The 26,688-nt window shown below is 37.5% G+C and overlaps 1 protein-coding gene across 1 annotated transcript in view; it reads left to right on the top strand.

Moving 5' to 3' along the window:
• The window catches only part of LOC104626465 (regulating synaptic membrane exocytosis protein 1-like), a gene marked incomplete at its 3' end in the record, with an annotated part of 211,901 nt that overhangs the window by 178,052 nt on the left and 7,161 nt on the right, over positions 1 to 26,688 (top strand). The window contains exon 30 of the mRNA XM_010294397.1: positions 9,307 to 9,473. Coding sequence (XP_010292699.1) covers positions 9,307 to 9,473 — 167 coding nt within the window. The remainder of the gene's footprint in view (positions 1 to 9,306; positions 9,474 to 26,688) is intronic.

Here is a 26,688-nt window from a genome sequence, read left to right as displayed (position 1 = left end):
GTAAGTGAGGTAGGTACTCAGCAGAAACAGAACCAGAAATTTACTTAGGAATGGGTAAACACGCAATTGGGCATCTAACTTGTGGTATGTAACAGATTTGAAAGATTTGTTCAAGATCTTGTTAAATGTGGAGACTTTAGTAAAGCTGTTTCTTTTTTGAGACCACCTCGCTGTGAACATAGAACTTAAATGAAGTAGTTCTCAAAGGGAAGAGAAACAAGAGAAACAAGGCTTTAGGTCCTCAACTGCCAAATTGTGGGATATCAGTACTATTTAAAAAAAAAAAAACAACACAACAATTGGAATGGAAATTTCCAATGAGATCATCTGTCAGAAGCCAGAATTTGTATAAAAAGTAGAACAGCTCATTTGATACTGGGTTTGCCGTTACCTTCTAAAGAGGGTGAGATGCAGTGTGTCTCTGTGGTACTTCCAGCCAGTTAACATGTTAAAAAAATAGTAAAAATGTATTTGATAAAGATTGAATGAGAGAAATTGTACCTTCCAATGTACAATCTGGACAGGATGACCAAACATATATGTTTATACTCAAAGGCTAGTTTTCTGATTTGGATTAACTGTGTTTACAGATTGATTCATCTTTTTTCATTATGAAACATTTTTTATTCTGACTCTCTTTAATATTTATCATAAACACTATTATTGCTCTTCAATATATTTTTCTTATTCTGCTAATATAAATCCCATGTATGGTGAAATAGTTGTTGGAAAACATCTATCTGCAATGTTACCTATTTCCCTTATCCTCTAGTACCTAGAGTTTCTAGTATCATCTTTAGGTTTTAAATACACATGGAAGTGAAATCAAAATTGTAATCACAGCATGATAAGTACTAGATGGAAAGGACTCTTCTGAAGTATTGTTTATTCAGAATTTTTAAAAAAGGTATGATCACAACTTTAAGGAAGCAAAATCTCTGTCCTTTGTTACAGGAAAAATATCTTTCAGGTACCTAGTGTTCCGAAAGACATTGTCTCCTTTCCATGCTGAAACAGTAGTAAGGAGAATTAATGACTTGTATTGGACTTTAAATAAAAAAATCTTTAACTTTTCATGTATTTTCTACATGATTATAGTCCTAGATAGGATTGTCCAACCTATAATAATTTTTTAATGCTGAGAACAAATTATATTAGCACATCCTAATACTCTGTACTATATTGAGTGATGTAGCTGTTTGCTTCATATCATTATGGTGACAGTCATCACCTTAAAAATGTTACTAAAGCAAACCTTGTGCTACTGTCTTTCTACCTTGTGCTACTGTCTTTCTTTACCCTCAGAAGATGCTGAAAGAGTCAAGAAAATAAACAGACAGGTGAAGATTTAGACAGCTGTAATGAAAATGTAGTAAGTCATATCAGGTGATGCAGTAAAACTGATGACTGAAACTTCTAAGAACTCCAGACTATACCTAATTTCTGCTGCCAAAATCTGTGAAAAGTCTCTGAAAGCTGCAGGAGGAAGACTTAATTTAAATAAAAAAGAAAAAATGTTCCATGGTCTAATAGCTATTTTGGAATAGTGAGAAAAAAATATTAAATAGCTATTAAAGAAACAGCAGTTGCAAGCAGTTTGTCCCTCTAACAGAAATGCTTCTTTCTTTCCCAGGTAGCAGTGTTTGCCCATTGCTTCAGAAAATAAGTATTTATATTTATTAGAGAAATTATGCTGTGCTGCACATTGAGAAAATATTCCCTTCTGCTTTTCAGAGCAATCAGCTAACATGGATTTGATTCTTCCTTTATTTTATCATTTGCAAATATGTGTGTTTTATTACACATAAGATTCTCTAAACCTTTCAAAAATTATCTTTCAGTATGGACAAGATCTCCTTTGCGATAGTTAATTAAGTGCATGCAAAATTAATTCCTTAAATCTAAATATGTTTTCTCTTATATTGAAACCAGCCTCTTTTTCAGAGGTATTGTAACATGGCCTTTGCAGTTTCTAATCCATTTCTGGTGCATTTCTTCCCACTCAGTTTCTCAATCTTCTAGTCTCAGTAAGCAAGAACTAGTTTTTCAAGCATGCACCATGCAAGTTAGTGTGTAAACATTTTTAAAAAACCTGTGTGTTATATATCCATTAATGGATTTTGAGTAGGTGACTCTCTGCTCTACAATGTTTGTATAGGTCTTGATGGCTGTTCCACTCTTAATTGTTTTCAGACCCTCACAGAGCTCACATCCTTATTTCCTTCAGTTCCAATGGAAAGACTCCACAATTTATGTGACATAGTTAAATTAAAACAAAAAACAAAAAACAAAAAAACAACCCAAACCCTCTGTGGATTTGGCCAAAGGGTTTAAAGAAGAGCTTTAAGCATCTGTCTGCCTTCTTTCTTGTATATCGGTAAGGCTGTAGTGGCTAGTATCCATCTATTTGTGCTGTTTCAGTGTTTGAGAGAATCATAACACTTTGGTAGCATAATTCTGGATTTGCATAGACAAAAATGACAGTTTATCTTAATTAGGCTCTTAATTCAAAATACAGTACGTTTTTTGTTCCAGATGCCACACACAGAACACAAACACTATGCTGCAGCTGCTCTGGCTTTCCAGAGAATGTGCAACACATTTATTTGGAAGGTCTGTTTATTCAAGAGAGTTACTGGTCAGAGCACTGTAGTATGTACTTAAAAGGAAATCACTCTATATTTAGATGCGCTACCGACTCAGTTAACACTGTATGTGATTGGAAAGCATTTAGCATTAAGTGTAGAATCATAGAATAGTTTGGGTTGGAAGGAACCTTTAGAGGTCATCTAGTCCAACCCCCCTACAATGAGCAGGGACATCTTCAACTAGATCAAGTTGCGCAAAGCCCCATCCAACCTGACCTGGAATGTTTCCAGGGATGGGGCATCTACCACCTCTCTGGGCAACCTGTGCCAGTGTTTCACCACCCTCCTTGGGAAAAATTTCTATCTAGTCAAAATCTACCCTCTTTTAGTTTAAAACCATTACCCCTCGTCCTATTGCAACAGGCCCTGATAAAAAGGGCCTGTAATCATGGCATTTGTTCAGTGGTACTCTCTGGATTTAACTTGATAGTTAATGTCTACAAGGAAGCGCTGGGCAGGAGACTTGGGATGATAGGAGACTAATTATGTTAAGTTTTAGATGATGCTGGGCAAGACACTTAGGGCTATGTACGGAAAATGCTCTTGGACATTGATTTGATGAGCATCTTCTTTTGACCCTCCTTCATCCACCTACAAGAAAAAAATATTTACTGTATATCATACTGATACGACAATCACTCCACTACTGGTAGGGTTTCACAAAATTCAATGAGGCCCTTTCATTCGACTCATGGGCTTCACTGCAGTTTTCCCATGGTTTGAGTTGCTCATTTTAGGGAGTTGAGTGATGTTCACTGTAGTTGAGTTAGATACAATTACAGAAAGAGTTATATAGATTCACTGCTGCTTACTGGTCTCTGGAACATCATGTGAGCTGCTCCTAAGACACAGACACAGATGCTGGTAGGAGTCAGAGATGGGGCCTGGATGCACAAAAATGCTGACTGTGGGACCATGAACCTCAGCAGCATTGGGATGAACCATGTGTGAGCAGTCATAAAACTTGAGGTCCTTTGTGCATGATTCAGCATTACCTGACAAAGTTCCTTGTTAGAGTGAGGTGCCTCAAAAGATAACTCTGATCTCAAGATTTGCATAAGCCCCTAGATAAATCTAGCCCTTAATGTTTCTGGTCTGGTTTTCTCTTTCCTCATTTTATTTTCCTCATTTTAATCCCCATTTAATTTTCTCATTTAGCTTCCTCATTTTAAGCACTTAATGAGGCACATATTTTGAGAGGTTAGTCAGCTGAGGCTTTTTTTGTAGTCAAAGGAGGGGATTTTCAAAGCTCTGAACTCTTGTATTCCCAATGCTTTTGGGAGGTAAATCTAGAAATAGGAATACTTACTAATACGGAAGATAATATAATTATAATGGACTATTAAATAACTTCTAAAATATGCCTTATAATCAGTAAAATTGCTAACATTGTTAGTCAATGAGGAACTGTGAAAGTATTCATGAAGTATACTCTTTCGGTTTACATCTATGCTCTTTCCATTGACATTAACATACCTGCAGTTCATCATACCAGTTATTTCTCCTTTTGCTGGTGTAGAAGAAACAGCAACTCCACAGGTGGTAAAGTGAATGCAGAGGCAGGCAGTGTGGATCATTTGGGCATTTGAAGCTAGCTGCTAGTAATGTTTGAAAAACCAGACCTACTCTTCAGTAATTGCTATCCAAGTTGCTGCAAACTTCAGCAACTCTCCTAATGTGATAAAGAGTGCACCTCAGAGTAGAAATGTTACATAAGCTTTAACTCTGTAAGACATAGAGTTGAAAGAGAAGTGATTGCACTGAAAATCCATTTTATTTTGAAGCTTGAAAATTATTTTAATAAACATTTAAATATAACACAACAGGGAAATTTATTACAAATACATGCAGAGTTATGAAGAACAGGACTCTATCATGTTACTTATGAGCCTAGCTGGAAACCTGCAGGCATTACTTTAATACAGATACCAAATAAGTGGATCTTAGCCCAGGACATTTTTCTTCTGAATGATAAGTTCATGTGTATTGCAACAGTAAAATGTTCTTCTAATGATCACTGATTTGTGGAAGAGTACTATTTACTTCTGTCTATGTTTGAGGGGAAAAATGTTAACTTCAAATTTGCTTTCATTTTATTCATCTGTTAGCTTTTTGATTATCAGATTTTACTGAAAAGCGGTAGATAGGGAATAAGCAGGAAAAGTTTTATGCCTCCTCTAGAGGACAGTTAATTCAGTAGAAGCAGCAGGAAGGAAGAGCTAAATCCAGAAGAAGTAGTAAAATTTAAATGCTGCAGCACTCAGCATTAACTTTCAGCATCACCTCTTTTTGTGCTGATCTCTATTTCTGTGAAGGGAAGGGCTTTCAGTTTCTTGGGAACCCCAGCACTGGCATAAAGTACAAAGGGGTGGTAAAAGCTCAACCATGCCATGAAAATCTCATTTAGGAAGGGGAGCTCCATGTTTTGTGTAGCAGTTGTGTGATTAGAATACCAAGGCAAGTGTAAAACATGGATTCAATTTTTTCTTTATCTCCTGTCTCACTGTAAAATTCTCTGTTTACCAACATACAAAAGACTGGCTGTTAAGCCAGCCTGATCTTTACAAAGCAATTCCATTTTTTGCAGACTGCTGGACTACAGAGAGTAAGACAGAGTGAGGATATCTATATAGCCTCCACTTATGGGGTATGATACCTGGGCTGAAGACCCTGTGGCAATAAATGGTTTTATATTGATACCTAACAGTCATTTGGTGAGGCTGAGTCCCTAAACAGTGACTGATACACAAGCTGGGACTTCTGATTTCTCTCCCAGTATCCTAACCAGTAAGCTGGACAGCCATGCTTGATGCTTTGTCTCTCCTCCTCCTCATCTTTCCCAGCCCATAGAGGTAGCCCATGAAAGGTGGAGCAAATTCAATATGAGTGAAACAGAGGGTCTCCAGCTGCCCCACATGGCATATGTAGTCCACTGTGTTCAACTGCGTTATTCTGCAGTTTAGTAATTAATTGAATGCTAAACAGCCGGATTCAGGTGTGGCTTGAGACAAAAGCCAGCAGTTTATACCTCCCTCAACACTTCAGAAGAAGAAAGTCTTCCAGCAGGAGGACTAAAGTCACTGTATTTTTCCTTGATGGTTCCCTACATGGGAAAGCTCAGATGGCATCACCCTTCTTGCCCAGGGACAACATGAATCTTCTTCTACCATTCCAGATCCGCTTTATGTACTGTCAAACCAAGGGTTGCAAAGAGAATGTGGACTTTTTGGTGAGGAAGAGAAGTAAATAGACATCATAGTGACAGAGTGGGGAAGTCAAACTGTCTTCAGCAAATACAACTAAAACATGGAGATATTTCTGAAACACCTTGTTGCCATGGATAAAAAGCCATGTATTTGAGGGAGACTGCATGGTTATATTTTAAACAAAGTATTTTTAAAATTTAATCTGTGGATGAATCATTTCTAGATATAATTTAAATATATAGGAAGGGTGAGATCCCTATTTCACTGAAATCAATAGGAATTTTATTATTTAATAGGATCATGATTTCTTTTGCAGATTGCAATTCTCTTTAGTTCAGTGGAAAACCAGAACATTCCATGTGTTCAGATGCTATTAGTATTTTTAGATGTGTCATTTTAGGAAAGCTTAAAGGAATCATTGGGAATTCTCTGGGAATTTTGTGTAAAATATCAAGTCTGGCTCAGGAGTGGGACAGTTTAACTTAAACTAGAAAAAATTGACCATTCAGTTTTCCAGCCTCTGAACATTTATGTTTAGCATAAATAAAAAGTTTTCATAGCTTTTATTCTTGCTTTGAATTTTTTTTACACTTTGGAACTCTCTACAACTACCTGAAAGGGTGTTGTGGCGACATGGGCATTGGTCTCTTCTCCCAAGTAACTAATAATAGGACGAGAGGGAATGGCCTCAAGTTGCAACAGGGGAGGTTTAGATTGGATATTAGGAAAAATTTCATTACTGAGAGAGTGGTCAAGCATTGGAACAGGCTGCCCAAGGAGGTGGTGGAGTCACTATCTCTGGAAGTATTCAAAAAATGTGTGGATGTGGCACTTCGGGACATGGTTTAGGGGGCATGGTGGTGTTGGGTTAACGGTTGGACTTCATGATCTTGAAGGTCTTTTCCAACCTTAACGATTCTGTGATTCTGTGGAAGAAAAATGTCATCTAAAGAAATTTAAATGTTCCATTATTATAAAATAGAGTTGATAAGAATTAGTGTGCTTTGTATTTCTGTTTCAGAGAGGTTTATTTTGCAATCTCAAAGAAGGCAAGGAGCAAAATTATTTAACAGACTCTACAAGCCATTTCCAAAAGATAATTTGAATAAACGTATCAGCATAGTCTTGCCTTAACTCCATTGGTCATTTATATTCAGATAAATCACACAAAGTCGCTTGGAAAAAGAACCTCCAAATAAATCCTTGCTGGAGTTGAAAATATTTTTAAATATTGGAGTTCTTGAGTCCTCTGTGTTACCAGCTTTATTAAATCACAGTTCTGCTGCATCTGTTTCCATGTCAATGCCTGTTAGACATGTTATTTGAGCTCAAAGTCATCACGCTCCAAGCTATTCTGAAATCATCTGCAGAGTTTCGTTTAGTATTTGAAGCTGAAAATTTACCTTTAGTAAACCAAATCTTCCTCTCCCACAGATGTTTTTATTCAGTCAGCCAATGCAAGCTCCTCACAGGGTATTGCTAAGAGTTTCCTCAATGCACGCTCCTCAAGTCAAACTCCCAGGTTTTTATTCATAAATTGGTTTGTGTTTTTAATCTTTGCGTAGGCTGTCCAGGAGCTGTGAGTAATCCTGAAACATGCTGAGACACTAAATTTGTATAACCTGCATTTCTCCTACAGATTTCTATATTTACAGTCAGTGCTTAGTATCTTCTTCATTCCCTCCCTTTCTCTACTCCCATTAACTTCCTCATCTTACCTTAGATGTTTTACCAAGAGGTTTCCAAGTGTGCTGTGTAGACCTCAGACATAGTTACGGGAAGGCACTGGAGCAATAGAAGATAAACTTGGCTTGAGGACAGGAAGCTTGATACATTCATCTGTATAAACCCGAGTTTGTGTTTGCCAGGCTTTTAAAGTTAAATCACGGCATTTGCCAACTGACTCAGCCTGCAACCCAGTGCCTAGTTGAGCTGGGGATATTTCACAGACTGTCACAGCTTTGTGTATAATTCATAAATAAACTTTTATGACTTGCAATTTTACAGGGCACAGATCTGGAAAATGAATTCCCTAGAGTGCCTTCTCAAAAACTGCCTCGTGTTCCCATGTGTTAGTAGTTTTCCCATAACATGCCCTGGGAAGTATACCACTGGTTTAGTCACTTTGCAGGCAAGTGTACCTTGCTCTCTAATGACAGTGGGTTTTAGTTTTGTGAACCTGACAATGATTTGATCCTCATATCTCTGTGACTGAGGATTTAGGTAAGTGTGACATGGCTAGGATTGAAGCTTCCTTTTCATAGAATCATAGAATCATTTAGGTTGGAAAAGACCTCCAAGATCATCAAGTCCAGCTGTTAACCTACACTGCCAAATCCACCACTAAACCATGTCCGTAAGTGCCACATCTACATGTCTTCTAAATACCTCGAGGGATGGTGACTAACCACTTCCCTGGGCAGCCTGTTCCAATGCTTGACAACCCTTTCAGTGAAGAAATTTTTCTTAATATACAATCTAAACCTCCCCTGGCGCAACTTGAGGCAGTTTCCCCTTGTCCTATCACTTGTTACTTGGGAGAAGAGACTGATGCCCACCTCGTTACAACCTCCTTTGAGGTAGTTGTAGAGAGTGATAAGGTCTCCCCGAGCCTTCTTTTCTCCAGGCTAAACAACCTCAGTTCCCTTTATATATGTCTGGCTGATGATGTAAGTAATACAAGCATTATGTAATAGGCAGTGTGGTGTCGCAGTTGGTTTTAACCAAAGCTTCTGGTGTTAGTAAAAGGGTAATAATTTCTACCCTGTCCACATATTTCCGCTGCTGGGTCTTCTGCTAGTCCTCACACACGTGTGCATGTAAAAGCAACTAGATTAAGGCACTGATCTGCCTGAAAACAAATACTATTTTTGCCGAGTTATCTTTCTGCCTGACTAGTTTTTTCATATCATGATACAAAGAGATACTTCGTGGTAGAAAATGTATTTTTTTCCTTTTCTGATAGTACTGTAGGTATTGAAATCAATCCCCAATGCCAGCTTCACGTAGCATTACATTTGATTCAGAGTCATACACAGTTCTCCTGTTCTGATCTAACCCTGTACAAGTATTTCATAGCATATTTTTTAATATTTTAAAAATTAAAAAAAAATCTGTAGCCAAACAGCTGGTATGCATGTGCTTGAGAAGATGTCTGTCCACTGCATAAATACTTCATTATTATAGTTCCAGCATACTGAAGAACCAGCAGCCTATTTGAATTCCAATGCTGTAATTTATTTCAAGTGTCTTATTTAGTCCATAAATACCATGTTTGATTTCCTCACTGGACATAAAGACATTATTTAATATAGGCATTTCTCTGAATTTCATACAACTTTCTTAGATCTAAAAGCCATTAGAGACAATTGTCATGCTTAGGTCATTTGTTGTCTCAATATATGCATTATGTTTTGATGAGATTCCTCACCCTTTCTTTTCTTGATCTCTAGTATAATATACAAACAGATCAGTACAGAAGTTGTGATAACGTCTCTGCCAAATCATCAGATAGTGATGTCAGTGATGTGTCAGCCATTTCCCGAACCAGCAGTGCCTCACGCCTCAGCAGCACAAGTTTTATGTCAGAGCAATCTGAACGCCCTCGGGGCAGAATCAGGTGAGTTCTCAGTGCAGCTTCAATTGTATGACACCCCCTCTTTCATTTAGGCCAAAATACAACCAGAAATTATTAAAATTAGAAGACTGCAACATAAGAATTTATGAAAATTGTCTATGCACATATAAACTCTTCCATTGCTAGGCTAAGATGACAGCATTTTTGCAGCTGTACATCTAAAACAGAAAGCAAACTTCCCATGAAGAGATGACAGATTAATGTATTTGTGGCAAGTGGAACTTGAGCACGCACTTTCATCTCATTGATGGCTATGAACTAGTTTAATCTATATGCCAATAAGATATTACAGCAGAAACATTACTGGATCTTTCATCTAAAGAATTTTCTTTCATAAAAGCTCTGTTTTTCCTTCTTTCAATCTGCACATTTATTTCCCTACCTTCCTGCCTTTATTTTACTGTTTTCCTGCATATGATAAATTACTAATTTTGAAACAAGTATTTGTGTAGTAATTTTGATATCTCTGGTTCAAGTGTAGTTTAATTCACTTGCATTATCAATAATCAGATATCTCTTTCATCCTTGGTAATTTGTTCTCTGTTTAGTGCTTTTATAGATACACAAATTGGTTCCGGTCTCCATTTAACTTGATGACACGCACAGCTATAATGGCTTGGTAATCTCTGATGAACTCTTAAAAATTTGACTTTGAATGTTACAACACATGAGAAGAATTAGGAACTATAAAAAATATCCCTGTAGAAGATATCAGACTGATAAAAGTCTGGATGGCATAATTTAGTACTTCAGAACATTTCCAGGCAGACTCACTATCAGAGAAGTGCTGCAGGCTTTTTGATCTGTTCATGGAACGGAAAAGTGTGTTAGGGAAAGTCAGAAACTGGCCTCTATGTGTGAACGAGCTCCACCTCATGTTTTTGTTAAGGGAAGTTCACAAGGGTATTCAAAGTCATGTTTCTGATCGGTGAATTTATAACCTGACAGTTGCAGTAATCCACAATCCAGCAGAACACTGCGGTGGAACTGGAAATGTGTTTGAAGTTATTCAAGTGTTTAAAGTTATTTCAGTTCATGTGTTTAAATGCTGCATTTCATTACGTCCTAGCTTTTCAGTGCTTGTCTCTTACAGAGGGCTTTCGTCATACCAAATTGCCTGTATTTTCTCAACATTGAATTTTCTCAACTAGGCCCTGTCACAGTGTCTTTGTCAGGTTGAACAAAATAGGATATTTTCCCATAAATATCTCTGTGTTGAACAGATTTTATCAGAAATGTTCCTTGGGTTCAGAATGTCTGGTCACAAATATCAGAACTAGGAGAATCACTAACCTCATGTGAGGCTGGAAAGGGGAAAACCTAGGGTCAAAACCTTGCTCTCATTGAACCTCTTGCATTCTAACAAGGATCAGAGCACCTTGGGTACAGGATTAGCCAATTTAGTGTACAAAACCAAGTGTCTGCAATGGGAGCTCCACTTCAGCTTCGCTCAGTACTTCAGGTAGTACTTCTACAGTTAACAAAATTTATAGTTATACAGTGCAGCTCATTTGGTAGAAATATGAGGAAAAAATTAATAGATTCATAAATTACTCATAACTTCCAATATTTTTCTTCTAAGATGGCAGTGGTTTTGGTCCCCTGAAAGACCTGTTAAAATAAGTGGGAGATGTCTTTAGTCAATTCCTTGTGTAGCTTGCTTATTACATAGAAATGAAGAGTTAACTGGGGGAAAGGGTTGATCGTATTATGAACTATTTTTTCAGAGTGAGATTTGTGCTGTTTAACTTTAGCCTTAAAAACTATGTGTTTACAGCAGAATTCATGTAAAAATAGTTTTTTGTTAAATTATTTGTCTAACTTCCCTAAGTCACCATTAAAAAGAAGAAAACACCTATTATCTCAGATGGTTCACCTCATCCAGATAGATGTCAAAGACAGGTGAATTGTCCTTTTCTAGCATTAATTATTGAAGGAGCCCTAGATGACTTGTTTAGATTGGTTGTTTTAGTTTTAGACATCTAAAATTAAGTTGAATGGATTCTTTCTCTTAATTACTAGTATAATTAGTGTTTCTTTAAGTTCAAGGGATTAGAAAATTGAAGTTCAAGTTTGATTAGTAATTTGAAGTTTAAATTTTATTTTTGCCTCCAAGGAACCTCATGTTAACATATATTAAGTGGGATGGGATGGGATGGGATGGGAAGGGATGGTCGAGCAGGAGGGGCAAGGAAAAGAGCATTTTTTAATTTCCTGTATTCTGTCTTACTGAAATCACATATCCACGATCATCTTCATTTGGAAGCGTGTCATCCCAGTGGCCATGGCAAGAGTGTGAGTGTAATGTTAGTATTTAGAGAGAAAGTTCATTGAACTGCCTTTTTTATGCACCTGCTTTTGCTCTCCAGATACCTTCTGGAGATGAGAGCAGTGAAGAATCTAGTAAGCATACAGAAACTTAAAGGAGATGGCCCAGTTTTAGCCACCTCACTAAACTAAGTCAGTCATTCAACTAGTATCTTTAGGTGCCTTTTGTATCCAGAAGAAGAATACATAAATTCAGAATACACAAGCAAGATTCCTGGTCTGCATCACCTTTGGAAAAGGTGTCTGTCTCTTTCTCCATTGAGTAGAGGATAATGAATCCTAGGTCCATTGAGCAGCAAGCTGAGTTAATTAAATTAAATGCAGAAATGTGACTGGAGAGTACTCCAGAGTTCAGATTAGTAAGTTGAAGTGAAACTGTGTTCCTCTAACATTTACACATGAGCTAAAAACCACTGGTTAGTTATTCATATTAAGAGTTGTGGTGTCAAATTTCCAAACATGAAGTGTGCCAGCTTAACACAGCAGTAGTTTTAGTTAATATTGTTAGTCACTACAACCCAATCATTCCTCATATTAATGCATCTGTGAAAAGGGTTATAAAATAAGCTCCTAGACATATGAAAATATAAGATATCGTCCTCTTTAGGGCTATCATTAAGAAAGCAAAATTTTGTTGTAATTTTGTACAAAATAACATTACTTTTAAATGTCAGAAGGTCAGAGGTTTCAGGTCATAGAGAGTGTAGTTTATATCCACTAACTTCACCACCAGTTCTGCCAGCACAAACAGCTTCCTGACTTTTCCTCCCACATCCTAATAGAGGAAAGATCCTTAAAAAAGCTAGCTAATGCCTTTTCCCTGTCACTCCAGGCAGAATCAACCAATCTCTCTTCTATCTCACTTTTGAAGGTTTGAGATTCTATCATTTCAGATAATGCATTCTATTACCCTATGTTTATAAATAGTTATTTCTTTATTCAAGCAGTAAAGATTTTAAAACCTCGAAGCATATCTCTCTCTTGTCGCTTTCAGGTGTATGTGTATTAACTGTAAATGTGTAACAATTCATGGTCTTTTTCACCAATTTTTAATTTTAATAACTCCAGTTACATTGTATTCAAATTAAATTGTACTTTTCATAATTACGTCTTTTATAGAATAAAACATCTCAATAGCAAGGGTAAAACCAGTTGATGCAGAACAACACAGAAATACTGTTCATGTTGTTTGAATAGCTAGATAACAGACAAGCTGTTCTTCAGGTCAAAACTCCCAAATTTAAAGTTTTGTAGTAATAGGAAACTTGAGCATGCTGAAGAAGTTAGTCACATAGGGAGAATGAAAGCAAATCTTCCCTTTCCTTTAATCAATGACAAGACTGTGTCTAAACCTTTTAAGGCAGAAGACGAATTTCATTCCTACAGTATATTTGTAATTGAATTACATGTCAGAAAGCTGTCACATAGCATGCATAGAAAATACCGTTAGTTAATCTCCAGTCTGGAGATTTTGTTGATTAACACTTCCAATAGGCTGCAAGAGGGAATTATGATTGATGCAAGTTATGAATATAAGTATATAAAATAGCTTCTTCATTTCTGATTTGTTTAGCATTTTCAGGTGGATATTATAACAAATGGCTGTGCGTGAATAAACTAGTCTGCATATGAAATTATTCCAAACATCTTTCATGTTGCTATCTTGGGAAGTCTGGTTGACTGCCATGCTCTCTAGTGGAAGTGCAGGAAAATATCAGGAATTTTTTTTCTGGGAACAAAATGTTCCCTGAATTTTGGGAACGAAGTGTTCTGGGACTTTTGACTTGAATCAGAATCAGACTTGTGAATTTGGCTTGCCATAGCATTTGGAGTTTGTGTATATTTCATGACTGAAGTCAGATTACCAGTCGTTCTTTATGGAGGTTTGCTTTCATCAGTCACAGTCTTTATGCATTCATAATACAGTCAAGCAGTGTTTTGGGCCTGTGTGTGCTACAGATGTTACTGTATATGATTCAGGAACATTTCTCACATCCTAAATGAAGCAGAAGGAAATTCTTCATGGTTTAATGCAAATGATTGATAAATAAGGATCTATGTTAAATACATGGTGATTAATCAGCACCATATGGGCTTGATCAGCCAAAGAAGGACATTTGCTCAGTTCATTGAAAAACATGCCCAATGATGTCACTGGATCATTTTTTATTAGAGGCCTGTTTATACAAAGATACCAAAGATACCTGGACTTCTTGATGAAGTCAAAGAAGGAACTGTCATGCACAGTAGAGGTGAGCTGGAGGTTTCTGTTCTGGAGGATTTAGCAAGTTGGCTACCATAAGATGTTTCACTTAAATCTGTCTGAACAAAATCTACCAAGTATATGAAAGAATAGATAACTACTTTTAAGGTGAATTTCTCTCTGTGTATCTGGATTTCCAACAAATTGTTCCTGCATTAGGAATATTACAGTTATTCCTCATTTTAAATTTGAAAATCACATCTTTACTAAGAACTGTATTTAGTGTTGTCACATCTTTAGTAAGAATTATATTTAGTATCTTCATAAATGTGTGGTATACAATGATATAATTATGTATGTGCCATATTTTCATCTGATTTTCATGCATTGCTTAATTGAATGCTTAAGTTTAATTAAAATATTTTAAATAGGCCTATGAAAGAAAGAGGATAATATAATAGGTTGTAACAGTGGACTTAGACCAGTCCCAATTTCTTTCTCATATTATACCATGACACTGAATGGCTTGTATCTCAAACCTACGTATGCTTCTTGTGATTCAGGTATGTTCTCAGTACATTACTGAAGGAAAAGAACTTCTTTGGTTCTCTCTGACAAACCTGTTTATTCCCAGTTTCCAGAACAGCACAACAATTTGCATGTAGCTGTTATTCTTTCAGTACACTAGAACTTTATCCCTAGTACACTCGAGCTTTCAGTCTTGAACAATGGGGAGCAAAATGACAACATGTGATCCAGTGAGAAAGTGGTGGATGAGTTGGCAAGCAAAGGGTACAGGGTGATGTAGACAGGCAGGACCTCATAATCAACAAAACAAGGCAGGAAGGAGCCCACCCCAAGTGTATGCACACCAATAAGGAGGTGCTTGAGAGGAGAGCATCTGCAGGATGTTCTTACACCTATTCAGAGAGATCAATACAGCTGGGTGGCTCTCTGAATGGCTTGTGCACTAATGCATGGGGAACAAATGAGGAATTAGAGGAATGTTATGCAGCTGTGGGGCTGTGATCTTATCAGGATCACAGCGATATGGTCGGATAGATCACATGACTAGAGCATGCAATCCATGGAAGCACGGCAAGAAAGGGATGTCGCCCTTTATGTGAGAGAGCAGGGAGATCTGCCAGAGATGAGTGATGAACCAGCTGAGAGTTTATGGGTCAGGATTAGAGGGCCAACCAATGTCATGTTGTTGTGGGTGTCTGCTATGGACCTTGATCAGGAAGGAAGTAGATGAAACTCACAGGGTCTGGTTTGCTTGGGGAGATTGACTCATCCTGATATCTGCTGGATGAGTGGGCACAAGCAATCCAGGAGGTTTCTGGAGTGCATTGATGACCAGAGGGAAAGTCTGGAGCAATGAGTCAGAAAAGGATGATCAGATAAGGGAACATTTAAACAAACTGGACATGGACCAGTTGTTAGCACTTGACAAGATGCACCCATGAGTACTAAATGAGCTGGTGCTGATCAGTGTCATTGCATGGTCATTGAATAATCTTTGGAACATCATGGCAACCAGACAATGTTCTTGAAGACTGGGAGAAAGAAATTGTTACTACTGTCTTCAAGAAGGGCATGGGAGATCTGGGGAACTATAGGCCTGTTAGCCTCAACTCAACCCCTGGGAAGGTGATGGAGCAAATAATTCTGGAAACGATTTACAAACATACAGAACAAGAGGATGATTGTGAATAGTCAGGATAAATTTACAAAGGGTAAGTCATGCCTGGACAGCCTGATAGCCTTCTTTCATTAGTTGACTGGCTTGGTGAATGAGGAGAACAGGAGACGTTCTCTATCTTGTCTTTAGTAAGGCTTTCAAGACTCTCTTCCAAAACATCCTCATAGACAAACTGAGGAAGTACAGCCTAGGTAAGTGAACAGTGAGGCAGATTGAAAACTGGCTGAGTGCCAGGCTCATAGGGTTGTGATCTGTGACACAAAGTCCAGCTGGAGGCAAGTCATCAGTGTTATATGCCTCAGATCAATATTGTGGCAGTACTGTTTAACATCTTCGTTAGTGACTGGGATGATAGGACACAGTGTACCCTCAGCAGCTCTGCAGGTAGGAATGGTTGATAGTCTAGGTGGATGTGACACTATTCAGAGGGACCTCGACAGGATGGAGAAATGGGCCAATAGGAACCTCATGAAGTTCAACAAGGGAAATGCAAAATCCTGCATCTGGGGAGGAATAGCCCCATGTACTATTACACATCGGGAGCTCACAACTGGAAAGCAGCTTTGCAGCTGGAAAGCAGCTTTGCAGGAAAAACCCTAGGATCCTTGTTGACACCAAGTTGAACCTGAGCCAGCAACGTGTCCTTGCAGCAAAGAAGGACAATACCATCCTGGGCTGCATTAGGAAGAGTGTTGCCAGCAGGCTGAGGAACATGATTCTTGCCCTCGACTCAACTCTAGCGAGACATACCTGGAGTGCTGAGTCCAGCTCCGGGCTCCCCAGTACAAGAGACATGGAGCTACTGGAGCAAGTCCAGCAAAGGACCATGAAGATGATGAAGGGGTTGGACCATCTGTCATACAAGGTGGGGCCGAGAGAGCTGAGACTGTTCAGCCTGGAGAAGAGAAGGCTCAGGAGAATCTTACCCATGTTCATAAATGCCTGATGAAAGACAGTAAAGAAGACAGAAACAGACTCTTTTCAGTGAAAGAATGAGAGGCAATGGAACACAAAATGAAATAAGGGAAATCCTACTTAACCTTTTTTCAGCATAATTTATTGAACACTGGAACAGATGGCTCAGAGATGCTGTGCAGTCTCAATACTGGGGGATATCCAAAACCCAACTGGATAGGGCCCTGAGCAACCTGCTGTCATTGACCCTGCAGTGAGCAGGAGGGTTGGACTGAACAGTCTCCAAAGGTGTCCTCCAACCTCAATTATTCTGTGATTTTATGAAGAATGTATTGGGTAGGTGAGTATGCTGTACCTGGAAATGACTTCTAATTAAAGTCAGATTAGGGTTGAAGCTAAATGAAAGTAAAATATTTAGTCATAGAATACAAAATAGATGACAGTTAAGTGTGAAACAACATAGGTGATAGGAATGAAAATTTTTTTCATCTGTATTTAACTCCCAAATTCTTTCTCCCATTTACACGTCACCTGTTATAGATGCTGACCCTTTACCTCACTCATATGCATACTTTACAACTAAAGTTGCATTTGTCAGAGGCAATCTTCTGTACTCATAGTACACTAGATTTTTATCATCCATCCTTCCCTCAGGGTTTCCTTACAGTTTCGTTCAGATCTTATTCCACACATGCACACACATGCATGCACAACACTATCGATTCTTAACCAATTTAGGAGTCTGTGATTTTGTTTTAATTCTCTGAGTGTGCATGCACGCACTTTAATATGCACGTACTTTGGAAATGCAAATGACCCTTTTGCAGATTAGTTTATCTCCTGCCTTCCACTCTGCTGCTATCAAATCATTATCACACTTAGAGGAAGAATATTGGGTTTCCTGCCTGTTGAGGCAACAGGTACATGTTAATAGGAAGCTTCTCCCTTTGCTAAAATGTATATGTTGTGTATGTTTGATCCTGTGTTCTTTATACAAATCTGTGTAAGGGCAAGCTCACATTATACAAGGAAAGGATTGTGCTATATAAATTTGCAGTCAAATATGCAGTACTGTAGCTTAGCGTGAGAGGGATCTGTTTGGGTACACTAGGCCAAATTGGTTGTTCTTGATTTTTATAGCTCTCACTGCTGGTATTCTGTATAAAAATATATATTATGCTCATTGTGCAAGATGCTATCAACATAGATCGTTGTCTGGCAAAGGAGACATTGTCATGCACTTGGAAGCATGGTGGTTCCTCGTTCTCGGATTTTGAGGGCCTTCTGCATGTTGTACTAGAAGACATAGTAGATTCATCTTGTGTACTATATATGCTGCAGCACTGCAAACAAATTTAAAAAAGTAATCTTATTACTCGCATACCTCCTGCATGCCTAGCTGTATGCCATCAGGTGTTAACGATCAGTGTTCTAGCAGTGTGCTCGTCTGGGTCTCTTCCTCAGTAGATGTTAGCAATATATGAAGGGCTAGATCCTAGCGACTACAAATCTCCACAGCTCCACAGGCAGCGGTGTGGCAATATCAGTCCGCATCACGTTGGAAATCGGGTCCTTAATTGGCATTTTCAAAAGGGTGTTTCTTGCTTTTGTGGTTGAATTCTGCCACATGCCACATTTCAAAACATCACTGGTGTTGTCTGTTAGGTCTGTTACCACATTTCTCAGGCCTAAAGCACTGAACAGTCAATTACATACTCATAGCAGTACCAGAAATTACGAATTCCACGGCATATATATTCACATATGAATCGGATTAGCCTTTCTGGAAATTTTAACTCCAGATTATTACAGATTGTCACATTTCTAAAGAATCTTGGACTAAGTTCTCATGCGTTATTCATCTTCCTTATTATATCCGCTTCAAAGCTTGCATGGCTAAGCACTTGCGAATTTATAGATGGCTGCAGTTGTAATTTATCGGCTGGACTGTGGATCATCAAAATCCATACTTCAATATGATTTTTTTTAATCAACTGTCAAAGCCCCAGTGCAAAGGTGCTCATTGGAACAATATTAATTTCTGTTCATAATATGAACTGGAGAGATAATACTGACGTTGTTCTCTTTTCTGAAGCTTTCTTTGAATTCTCATGATTTTTACTGTTCAAAAGGATGAGAGAGTTCCCAGTTTATTTTTTAAATTATGTCTCTGAAAATTAAGCTTGACTGAAGAGTATTTCTTGACCTGAGTATTTCTTTCTCATGACAACTTCTAGATCTTGTAATTTTCAGGTACAAATTTTTTTTAAGGTGACTAGGCTGGGCTTCATATAAGTATGAAATCCTTTGTCTTCTATATAAATGGGAATCTCTCTAAGAAAGAAATAGGAGATACTAGAACTGAGCTATACTGTTTAAAGTAATTCATATATTTATAATGCAATAATATTTTTTCATTTGTACATTTTCATATTTGTACATTTACACTTACATGTACAAATAACAAAAATATTGTCAGAAATAAGTGGTTCTTCCTTCTAACTTGAATAATTAAATCATACTGATTTTAATAGCTATTATAGTTCAGAATCAAATTTCAAGCCTCACACTTTAACCTGCAAGACTAACTTTCAGGTTTTGTGTTACAGTTCAGTAAAGTGTAATTGAAAAACTGTGTAATATTTGTAAGCATATAAAGGCTCTCAACTTCCTAGGAACTAAATATGTTTTCTAACTTCAATGTGTAGCAACTGCATTTTATTATATCATTGTCTGTTACCTTATAGTCCTCTAGTACTAGATAGCTTCCAAAGGCCAAAGTTAAATTTTTAACCTACATAATTTCTCACTTAATAATATATTGAGTGGAACTGAATTCTTTTGAAGTTAGATAAAAATTTACTTGCTTCTTTTGCTGGCCCTTCTTCAAGTCTCCTGCTAGCGAGGACAATGCACAGTGTTCCCAGGATGAAACTTATTGAATGACTTTCTGTTTCTAGAACCTTGTGTGGTCCGTTTTTTCAGCTTAGACTGGTGGGGGCGATTTTGTTTGCTTCTAAGCAGAAGAGATTATTACCTTAAACTACTTCACCTTAAAGAAAAATCTACTGCTAATTTTCATTCTCCACCATCTATTGTCATGCACAAAATATAAAATAATGCAAGTAATATGAGACTTCACTGTAGTTTTATTCTTCTCTTTTACCCAGCTAACATCCACAGAAATCCAGGGTCATACTCTATGTGTGATCCAGAGATTCTAATAGAGCAGAAAAACATAGGATTTTTTTTTTTCATGCACAATCTTTCTGGTTTAATGTCACAAGCTCTTAGAATTTAGAGTAAGGAAGGAGAGAGTTTTGCAGAGGCAGATCAGACCTCCAGCTCTGAGAATCATCAAAAGAGAAACACTATGAGTTGACAGCCCGGTTTGTCCTAGTGTTGAGGCCAGTTTCCTCTTCATGGAAAGAAAAGAGGTTTTGGTTCAAGGCACTATTACAGAGCTCAAATTGCTGGGATTCCCTGGTGAACTAAGGTCTCAAAATGTTTAAATAGTCACTCTGTATATTGACAGTGAACGTCACCAAGGGATAGCCATCAGAGCACAGTGGTCTAATTCTTTGTCAGAAGGTCTCTTTTCATGCCATTTGCTTTTGTTGTGTTTGTGTTTGTACTAAGATAGATATTTGGGGGGAATTTGGAGGGAATCGAGCATTTAAAGCATACCTTCATATCAGCAAGCTTAGCTGTGCATGGGGAGGGGAGCAAAAATGGGGAGATCGTTAATAATTTTCTCTGTGGCACAATAGTAACAAGCATTAATGAGCGACCATCAGCGGTAAAGGGAAGGGAAGGATAATGAGATACAAGACTATGTGTGCAAGAAGAACCAAATGGTTTCAATGAAGGATGAATGAGCACTCCCCACAACCAATGAAGGGCTGTGATTAGTGATTTGTACACAGGTTCAGTGAAGTACATAGCCAGTGCTGCACCACACATGCTTTGCTGGAAAGAGAGATTCAAGCCCATGGCAGCATTTAGAGTGAATCGGGATGTTAACACTTGTTGTATGTTTTATTCTGTCTGGCTGGACTTCTGCATTGTGTTGAGCACTTGCATGGAATTGTCAAACATTTTTCCATTCCCATTAGCTTCGGGAATTAGACTCTTTCAGCACTTGTATTAACAAGCTAATTGAGCACATGGCAATAGTGACCATCTTCTTTGATTTCCCAAATATTTTTTAACAATTATTTATTTGTAATTTATAAATACAAGCTATTAAAGTCGGTATTAGAACTAAGATATTATACTGCTTTAGCTTTTGTACAGCATGACTAAAACAGTAATGGAATTCCAGATTGGTATAAAAAAAAGACTGTTAGAAATACCAGAAGACTACTTCTATATTTATGACACTAATTGTATTACTGATAATTTGCCCGTGTATGACTGTTTCTTTGTAGTCAAGGTTTCTGCTGTAAACAAGACATTCAGGGTCACTAAGCAGAGACTCATTTTCTTATATAATGTAATAAGCAACATTTATTGTGCAGTTGCTTCAGTGGTTTATAGTTCAGTGTTTAAATACTGAGTGAGATTAATTAGTTGATATTGCAATGGAGAACACCTTCTCTCCCATAGCTAGAATGGGAGCATCCATAATGTAGCCAGTGCTGCTGACAGACAGAAGACTTTCTGTGGGTCTTACTATTAAAAATAAACAATGAAACACTTCACTGGATTCATAGCCATATGTCTGCTATATTTTCAGAAGATTCCTTTTCATCTTGGAATTTTCCATTGCAAAGTCTTTATTTAAAAATAGATGTTTGAGTTAACATCTACTATGTGACTGATGCTAGCATTTTTCAGTTCAAGGAGCCTCTCACCAGAGAATGGCATATGGGGTAGCATTATAAGCAGCGGTACTTTTCAAAGCATAGGATGCTTTAAAATCATCAATGAAACTTGCCCGCTCCATAGTTGCTAATCATACTCCTACTGCAAGAATAAAATGAGGTGAAATCAAGACCACTGACAGTGAGTACTAGATTCTACCAATTTTTTGATCTAGGTTTTCCACATTTAGTATGCTCATTGGCACTGTCTGTTGAATCTTGAAGTATGTGTGTGTGTGTCCCTGGTACATGTTTGTGTTAGTGCTGTGCTCACAAAAGATATAAGTAGTAACTAAAACATGGAGGGTTGACAAAAATAATCAAACTCAATTCAATTTTAGTATTTATTTCAGTGAAAAGACCATGCATACAAACAACTCTATTAGTGGAGGGTCACAACCTAGCAGCCCACACTGCAGTCACCTCCTTCCTCCACTGTATCTCCATGATCTTCCCCTACCCAGAGTGTCCATCTGGCAGACCAAAGGGAATAGATAAGTAGTGAGACCATACAGCAGCCTTTCTTCAGAAGGGCACCTTATTGTATATAGCTCTTATTTGCCTAGTTATCAGATTTCACAAAACTTGTAAAACACTGGTATCTTCAGCTCCTTCCCAATGGATCAGTTCTGGTTGAAATTCATCACCATGAGCCAGTAGGGGAACGAGTGATAGAAGCTGTAAGGATTGCATAAGGAATACATGAAACAAAGCTAAAAGCTCAGAAATTTCATATCTGAGTTAAAAAATTAAGTTCAATAATTTTTTTCTTTTTTCTGAATTGGAAGTTTATAAGCCACATAAAAATCTGACTTTCGGGGAGGGTGTGATAAGTAGCACTTGAAACTCTTTAACAAGTCTGTACTCATAATAGTGATACATTTTCACAAGAGTTAGTAATTTTTTTATGATTAGTTAGAACATTATGGTCTGGAAAACAGCATAACTGTAATGTTTTAAATCTGGGTTTAAAAAGCACACTAGTTCATCTTTTTATTTACAAGCTGGGCGTTTGACTATTTTCTGTGCGTAACAAACTGATACCCTTATTCAGCTTCCCCCTAGAGAGGTAACTGATACTTGTCAATGAGAGGCCTTTTAAATGATTACACTACTCTTCAATTTTTTACACACACCAAAAGGTCAAGCTGATGGAAAACTTGTCAGTCTTCAGTGTAACTGTTTTGAGTAGTAGTGCCGTGACTGCTACTTTGCTTAAAATACAACAATTTAAAATTAAGAAATACGGATGTAAGACCAAACAGTCCAAGCCGAATTGTCTTGAAAGATTATACAATTTCACTTTAAAGCAAAATGCAACTTGTGGCTAATGCAAATTCCCTTGCAGGGCTAGCAAAGACTAAGAGCTTCACAGATGTGAACAATTGTTTCTAGCTGTCATGAGATCTGAGAAATGAAGAAGCATCTTTTTAAAACTTCAGGATGGTTATAGTGTTCATTCTTGCAAAGAAGGAGTATTTATGCAGCAAAAAGCCTGATAAAGACTTCTAGGCAAAGCTGTAGGGATAAAACCTCTCTAGGAACACTTTCAGCATTGGGCAGCTTTAAGACTTGGTTGTCTTCTCAGACAGCTGGGAATGCAGATAAGTAGGATGTATGTCTATTTCTTTCTCAGTTTTTGTATTGGGGCATGGTTGACATACTCTGTATGTTTGTATGTATGCATAGATAGATGCGTATGCCGTAATGCCCTCTCTTCTTGTCTCTGGCTATTAGTATCATGCTGTTAAGTTAGAAAGATATATGTTTTTGATAGAGGTATCAAAGGTAAAATTTAGGTAAAATTTGTAAAATTCTTCCTTATCTAAATGACCTTATGTTGGCAATAAACTATTACATTGTGAGCTGGTCAGAATTTAAGAAAGCTAGAAGAATATAGCTGAGGAGAGGTTACCCAAACCATAACACAGCATAAGAAACTCACATAGAAATAGACAAAAGAAAAGGAAGGGATTTTTTCACCAACTCTGGCATTGGAGCACCATCATGCTGCCTATGCTGGACATATCCCTGCTTCTGGATAATCTCTGCTGTAATATCTGAAACTATTTGTCTATATTTTGCAGTTGAATTCCCTTTTTCAATTGATATAATCACATAGTGCACACACAGCTATTCATACACAACAACTTTATCCCAGCACATTATCTCATGTCAGCAACTTGCTATGCCCAGACCAGGAGTCCTGCTTGTCGGGGCTAGTGAGCTTGGGCATAGTGCCACCAAGTGCAGGTCTGTTGGCTTCTCACTCCAGCATTGGTTTGTTTACAAGAAGCTTTTGGTCCCTGCGTTACTTCATGTCTTTGTGTCAAGAGAAGATAATAATGGTAACAGAATAGTAAACATATGGACTGTCTTCTTTTGAACAAGTGCTGGGAGTATATAGTAGTTTGGTTTGAGAATGATCTTTTGCATTAGTCTGTGATTTTATGGTTAGTGTCCGTGCCTCCAGATAACATAACTTACAAGTATTTGGAAGAGAAATTCAAACACAGTCAAGTATAAGAGTTCATCCAGAATAGTGAAGGTATGTTTAAGTTCATCAATGAAAATTACTCAGACAATAAAAGTCAGAAAACTACAATTTCAATAAAGTTTGGCTGGCTGAGCAATTCACTGAATTGGCTGAATTTGCCTGGCTAAGCAATTAACTGAATTTCACTCACTGAAATTGATAATGACCAGAAATGGAAGGACGACCAGCAAATTGTCTTGAAGAGCTGTCAGAATAAATTTAAAATCACCAAACCCCCTCAGTCTACAGTACTTCAACTGAAAACAGAAAGGAAAAACTGAACAGTTCCGATTTGTTAAGTTTATGGCTGTTCATTCTTCAGTTCTTGATAAAATGTGTTTTTATAAAAATTCACCTGATTAAGAATGTAGCCTAAAATGGAAAGCAAAAAAAAATTTTATGGGTCTCAGACTGATGTATATCTGTTTAAAAAATCAGGAGGAGGTGACTGCAAAATAGCAGGTTTATTGCTTGCATATATGAATAAAATACTAGTAAAATAATTTCTACTTTCATGTGGAAAGTTTGGAGCAAAAAACATACATGGTTCTTTAACATTCTGGTTTGTTTAAACCAGTAACATAGTAAAAGATTGCAGAGTTTATATGATTGCTGTGTTCACCATGCAAAACAGGATGAATGGCACATGAAGAAGCAGTGTGCTTTCTCTGCAAAAATGAGGGTATAGTATTTTGTTGCTACAAAAGATAAAGTGACCATCTCATGGAAGGGTCATAATAAAATAAATACTCATGCTGGTATGTTGGAAAGGCTTGCGTTCAGTCTCAGGAATTTTTAGGAACTATTTTGTCTTCAGAAAGAGTGATGAAAAGAATGTATTCCCCAAGTTTTCTTATTCTCTTCCTGCTTCAGTACCACCATGAACCGGTCTCTTTCCTTCCAGGCATTATTGTCCATCTCGCTTCTCTTTTGCACTCCAATCAATCAGATAACTTCTTTGTCTTGGGTCATGCCTGATGGCCAACAGAGAAGCAGCCTCCCTGCATCCTGGACAGTCCAGCTAACTTTCCCAGATCCAGAGTAGCCAAGAGAAGCAATTCCTGACTTTCTGCCTCTAGCCTTGGGGCAAAATAGTAATATTCAGGAAATGTACAATAGGAAATAGCAGTAGGAGCTGTGAGGGAGTACAACACCGCTTCGTAATAGAAAGTCTCCTGGTATTTTAACTGTTGATCTCTTCGAAGTTTCTTAACATGAACTATGACTTAAAGATGTTGCTTTACCCAATTTACAGACATTCAAAGGAACAGAAAACAGTTTGTGCTGAATAGAAGGATCACCTCATTGGCATCTTTCAGTCAGACACCAGCCATAAGTACTTCTCAAAGCAAAATGAATTTGCTTATATGTTTATTATGTGACAGTACAATATTTTTTCCTTTTTAATTCCTGTAAAAAGGACTAGACAATCTGTCACGGCTTTTCAGCTGGAACTTAGAATAAATAAAAGAAGAAATTCAACTTTGGGCTGAAACCAGGTATTGAAAATTCCTACCTACATTTCAAATTTTTCACAAATTTGAAGAATAGATGTAACTAACAGGCAAGCCAGTAACATTATAACTGACTGGCATTCTGCACCTAAAATCTCCACAGTGTAAGCATCCACTGCAATACTTGAAGTAAATTGTCAATCCTACTTTCTTTCTGATTATCCAAATCACTGCAGCTCAAAACCAAACACCAAAACTGTTTCATTAACTACTGCACTTCTCAGTTTCGTTAGAGAGAGAAACATTTTGAACATGTATGGTGATCAGTATTGCTTCTTACATGCTCTCCCGTGGGACAAGGGCAAGCACACTGACGTAACCTAGAGTCACAACTCTTGCTTGTGGGAGGGGAAATAGCAGGCGATAGCCTCCAAGTTATTATCATGGAGGCAAGATATATGAAAACAGTTAAGCTAAGCTACTTAAAAAATATAATATATCCTTTCTACCCTCAAACAGTATATTTCAGATAGAAATTTCTGGTTCTGAGGTCGTTTACGTACAAAACCATGGTGAAGCCAGAGTAATTAATGTTCTAATTATTCATTATCTGAAGATAATGATTTTTCCAAATCCATCGTTATAAACTGCTTTATGTGTCTGTCAGAGAGGGAGGGAGATGGAGTCTTTAATCCCTTCGGAACATCTGTACATGAAAAATGTACTATGGAGCATTGCTTGTGCATTTTTAATTATCTAATTATGCTTCCTCATTCAAAGAAACTGTCACATTACAAGCAGCCTTTCTTAATGATTTGAAAAAGACTGAAAAATAACTTTAATTGGTTTTTCATTTAATTATTGCAGCTGATTAAGATGAAACATAATTCACAAACTTTTAGTATTAGAACATTACACTAACATTTTTAACTGGCAGTACATGTTACTTTTAGTATGAAGAAATGGAGGAAGGTAGTTTTAGCCATGGCTCAGAGCTCAGAGTAGCTCTCAGTTGCTTTATCTTCATCTCAGTTTATCTTTCTAAAAATGTTTTCTGTATTTTCTTTGTTACTCCTGTCCTTCCACTGTTCCATTTAGCCTTTTGGATTTTCCTCCTCCACTCCCTATTTTGCAGCTGTTACCCGTTGCTGCTCTTTACTTTTCTAAAGCAGCAGTGAGCAATTTATTTCA

The sequence above is a fragment of the Phaethon lepturus genome, unplaced genomic scaffold (assembly GCF_000687285.1).
Source record: "Phaethon lepturus isolate BGI_N335 unplaced genomic scaffold, ASM68728v1 scaffold4269, whole genome shotgun sequence".
NCBI lineage: Eukaryota > Metazoa > Chordata > Aves > Phaethontiformes > Phaethontidae > Phaethon > Phaethon lepturus.
The sequence above is the reverse complement of the archived record's forward strand: the minus strand, read 5'-3'. Positions and strand labels throughout refer to the sequence as shown.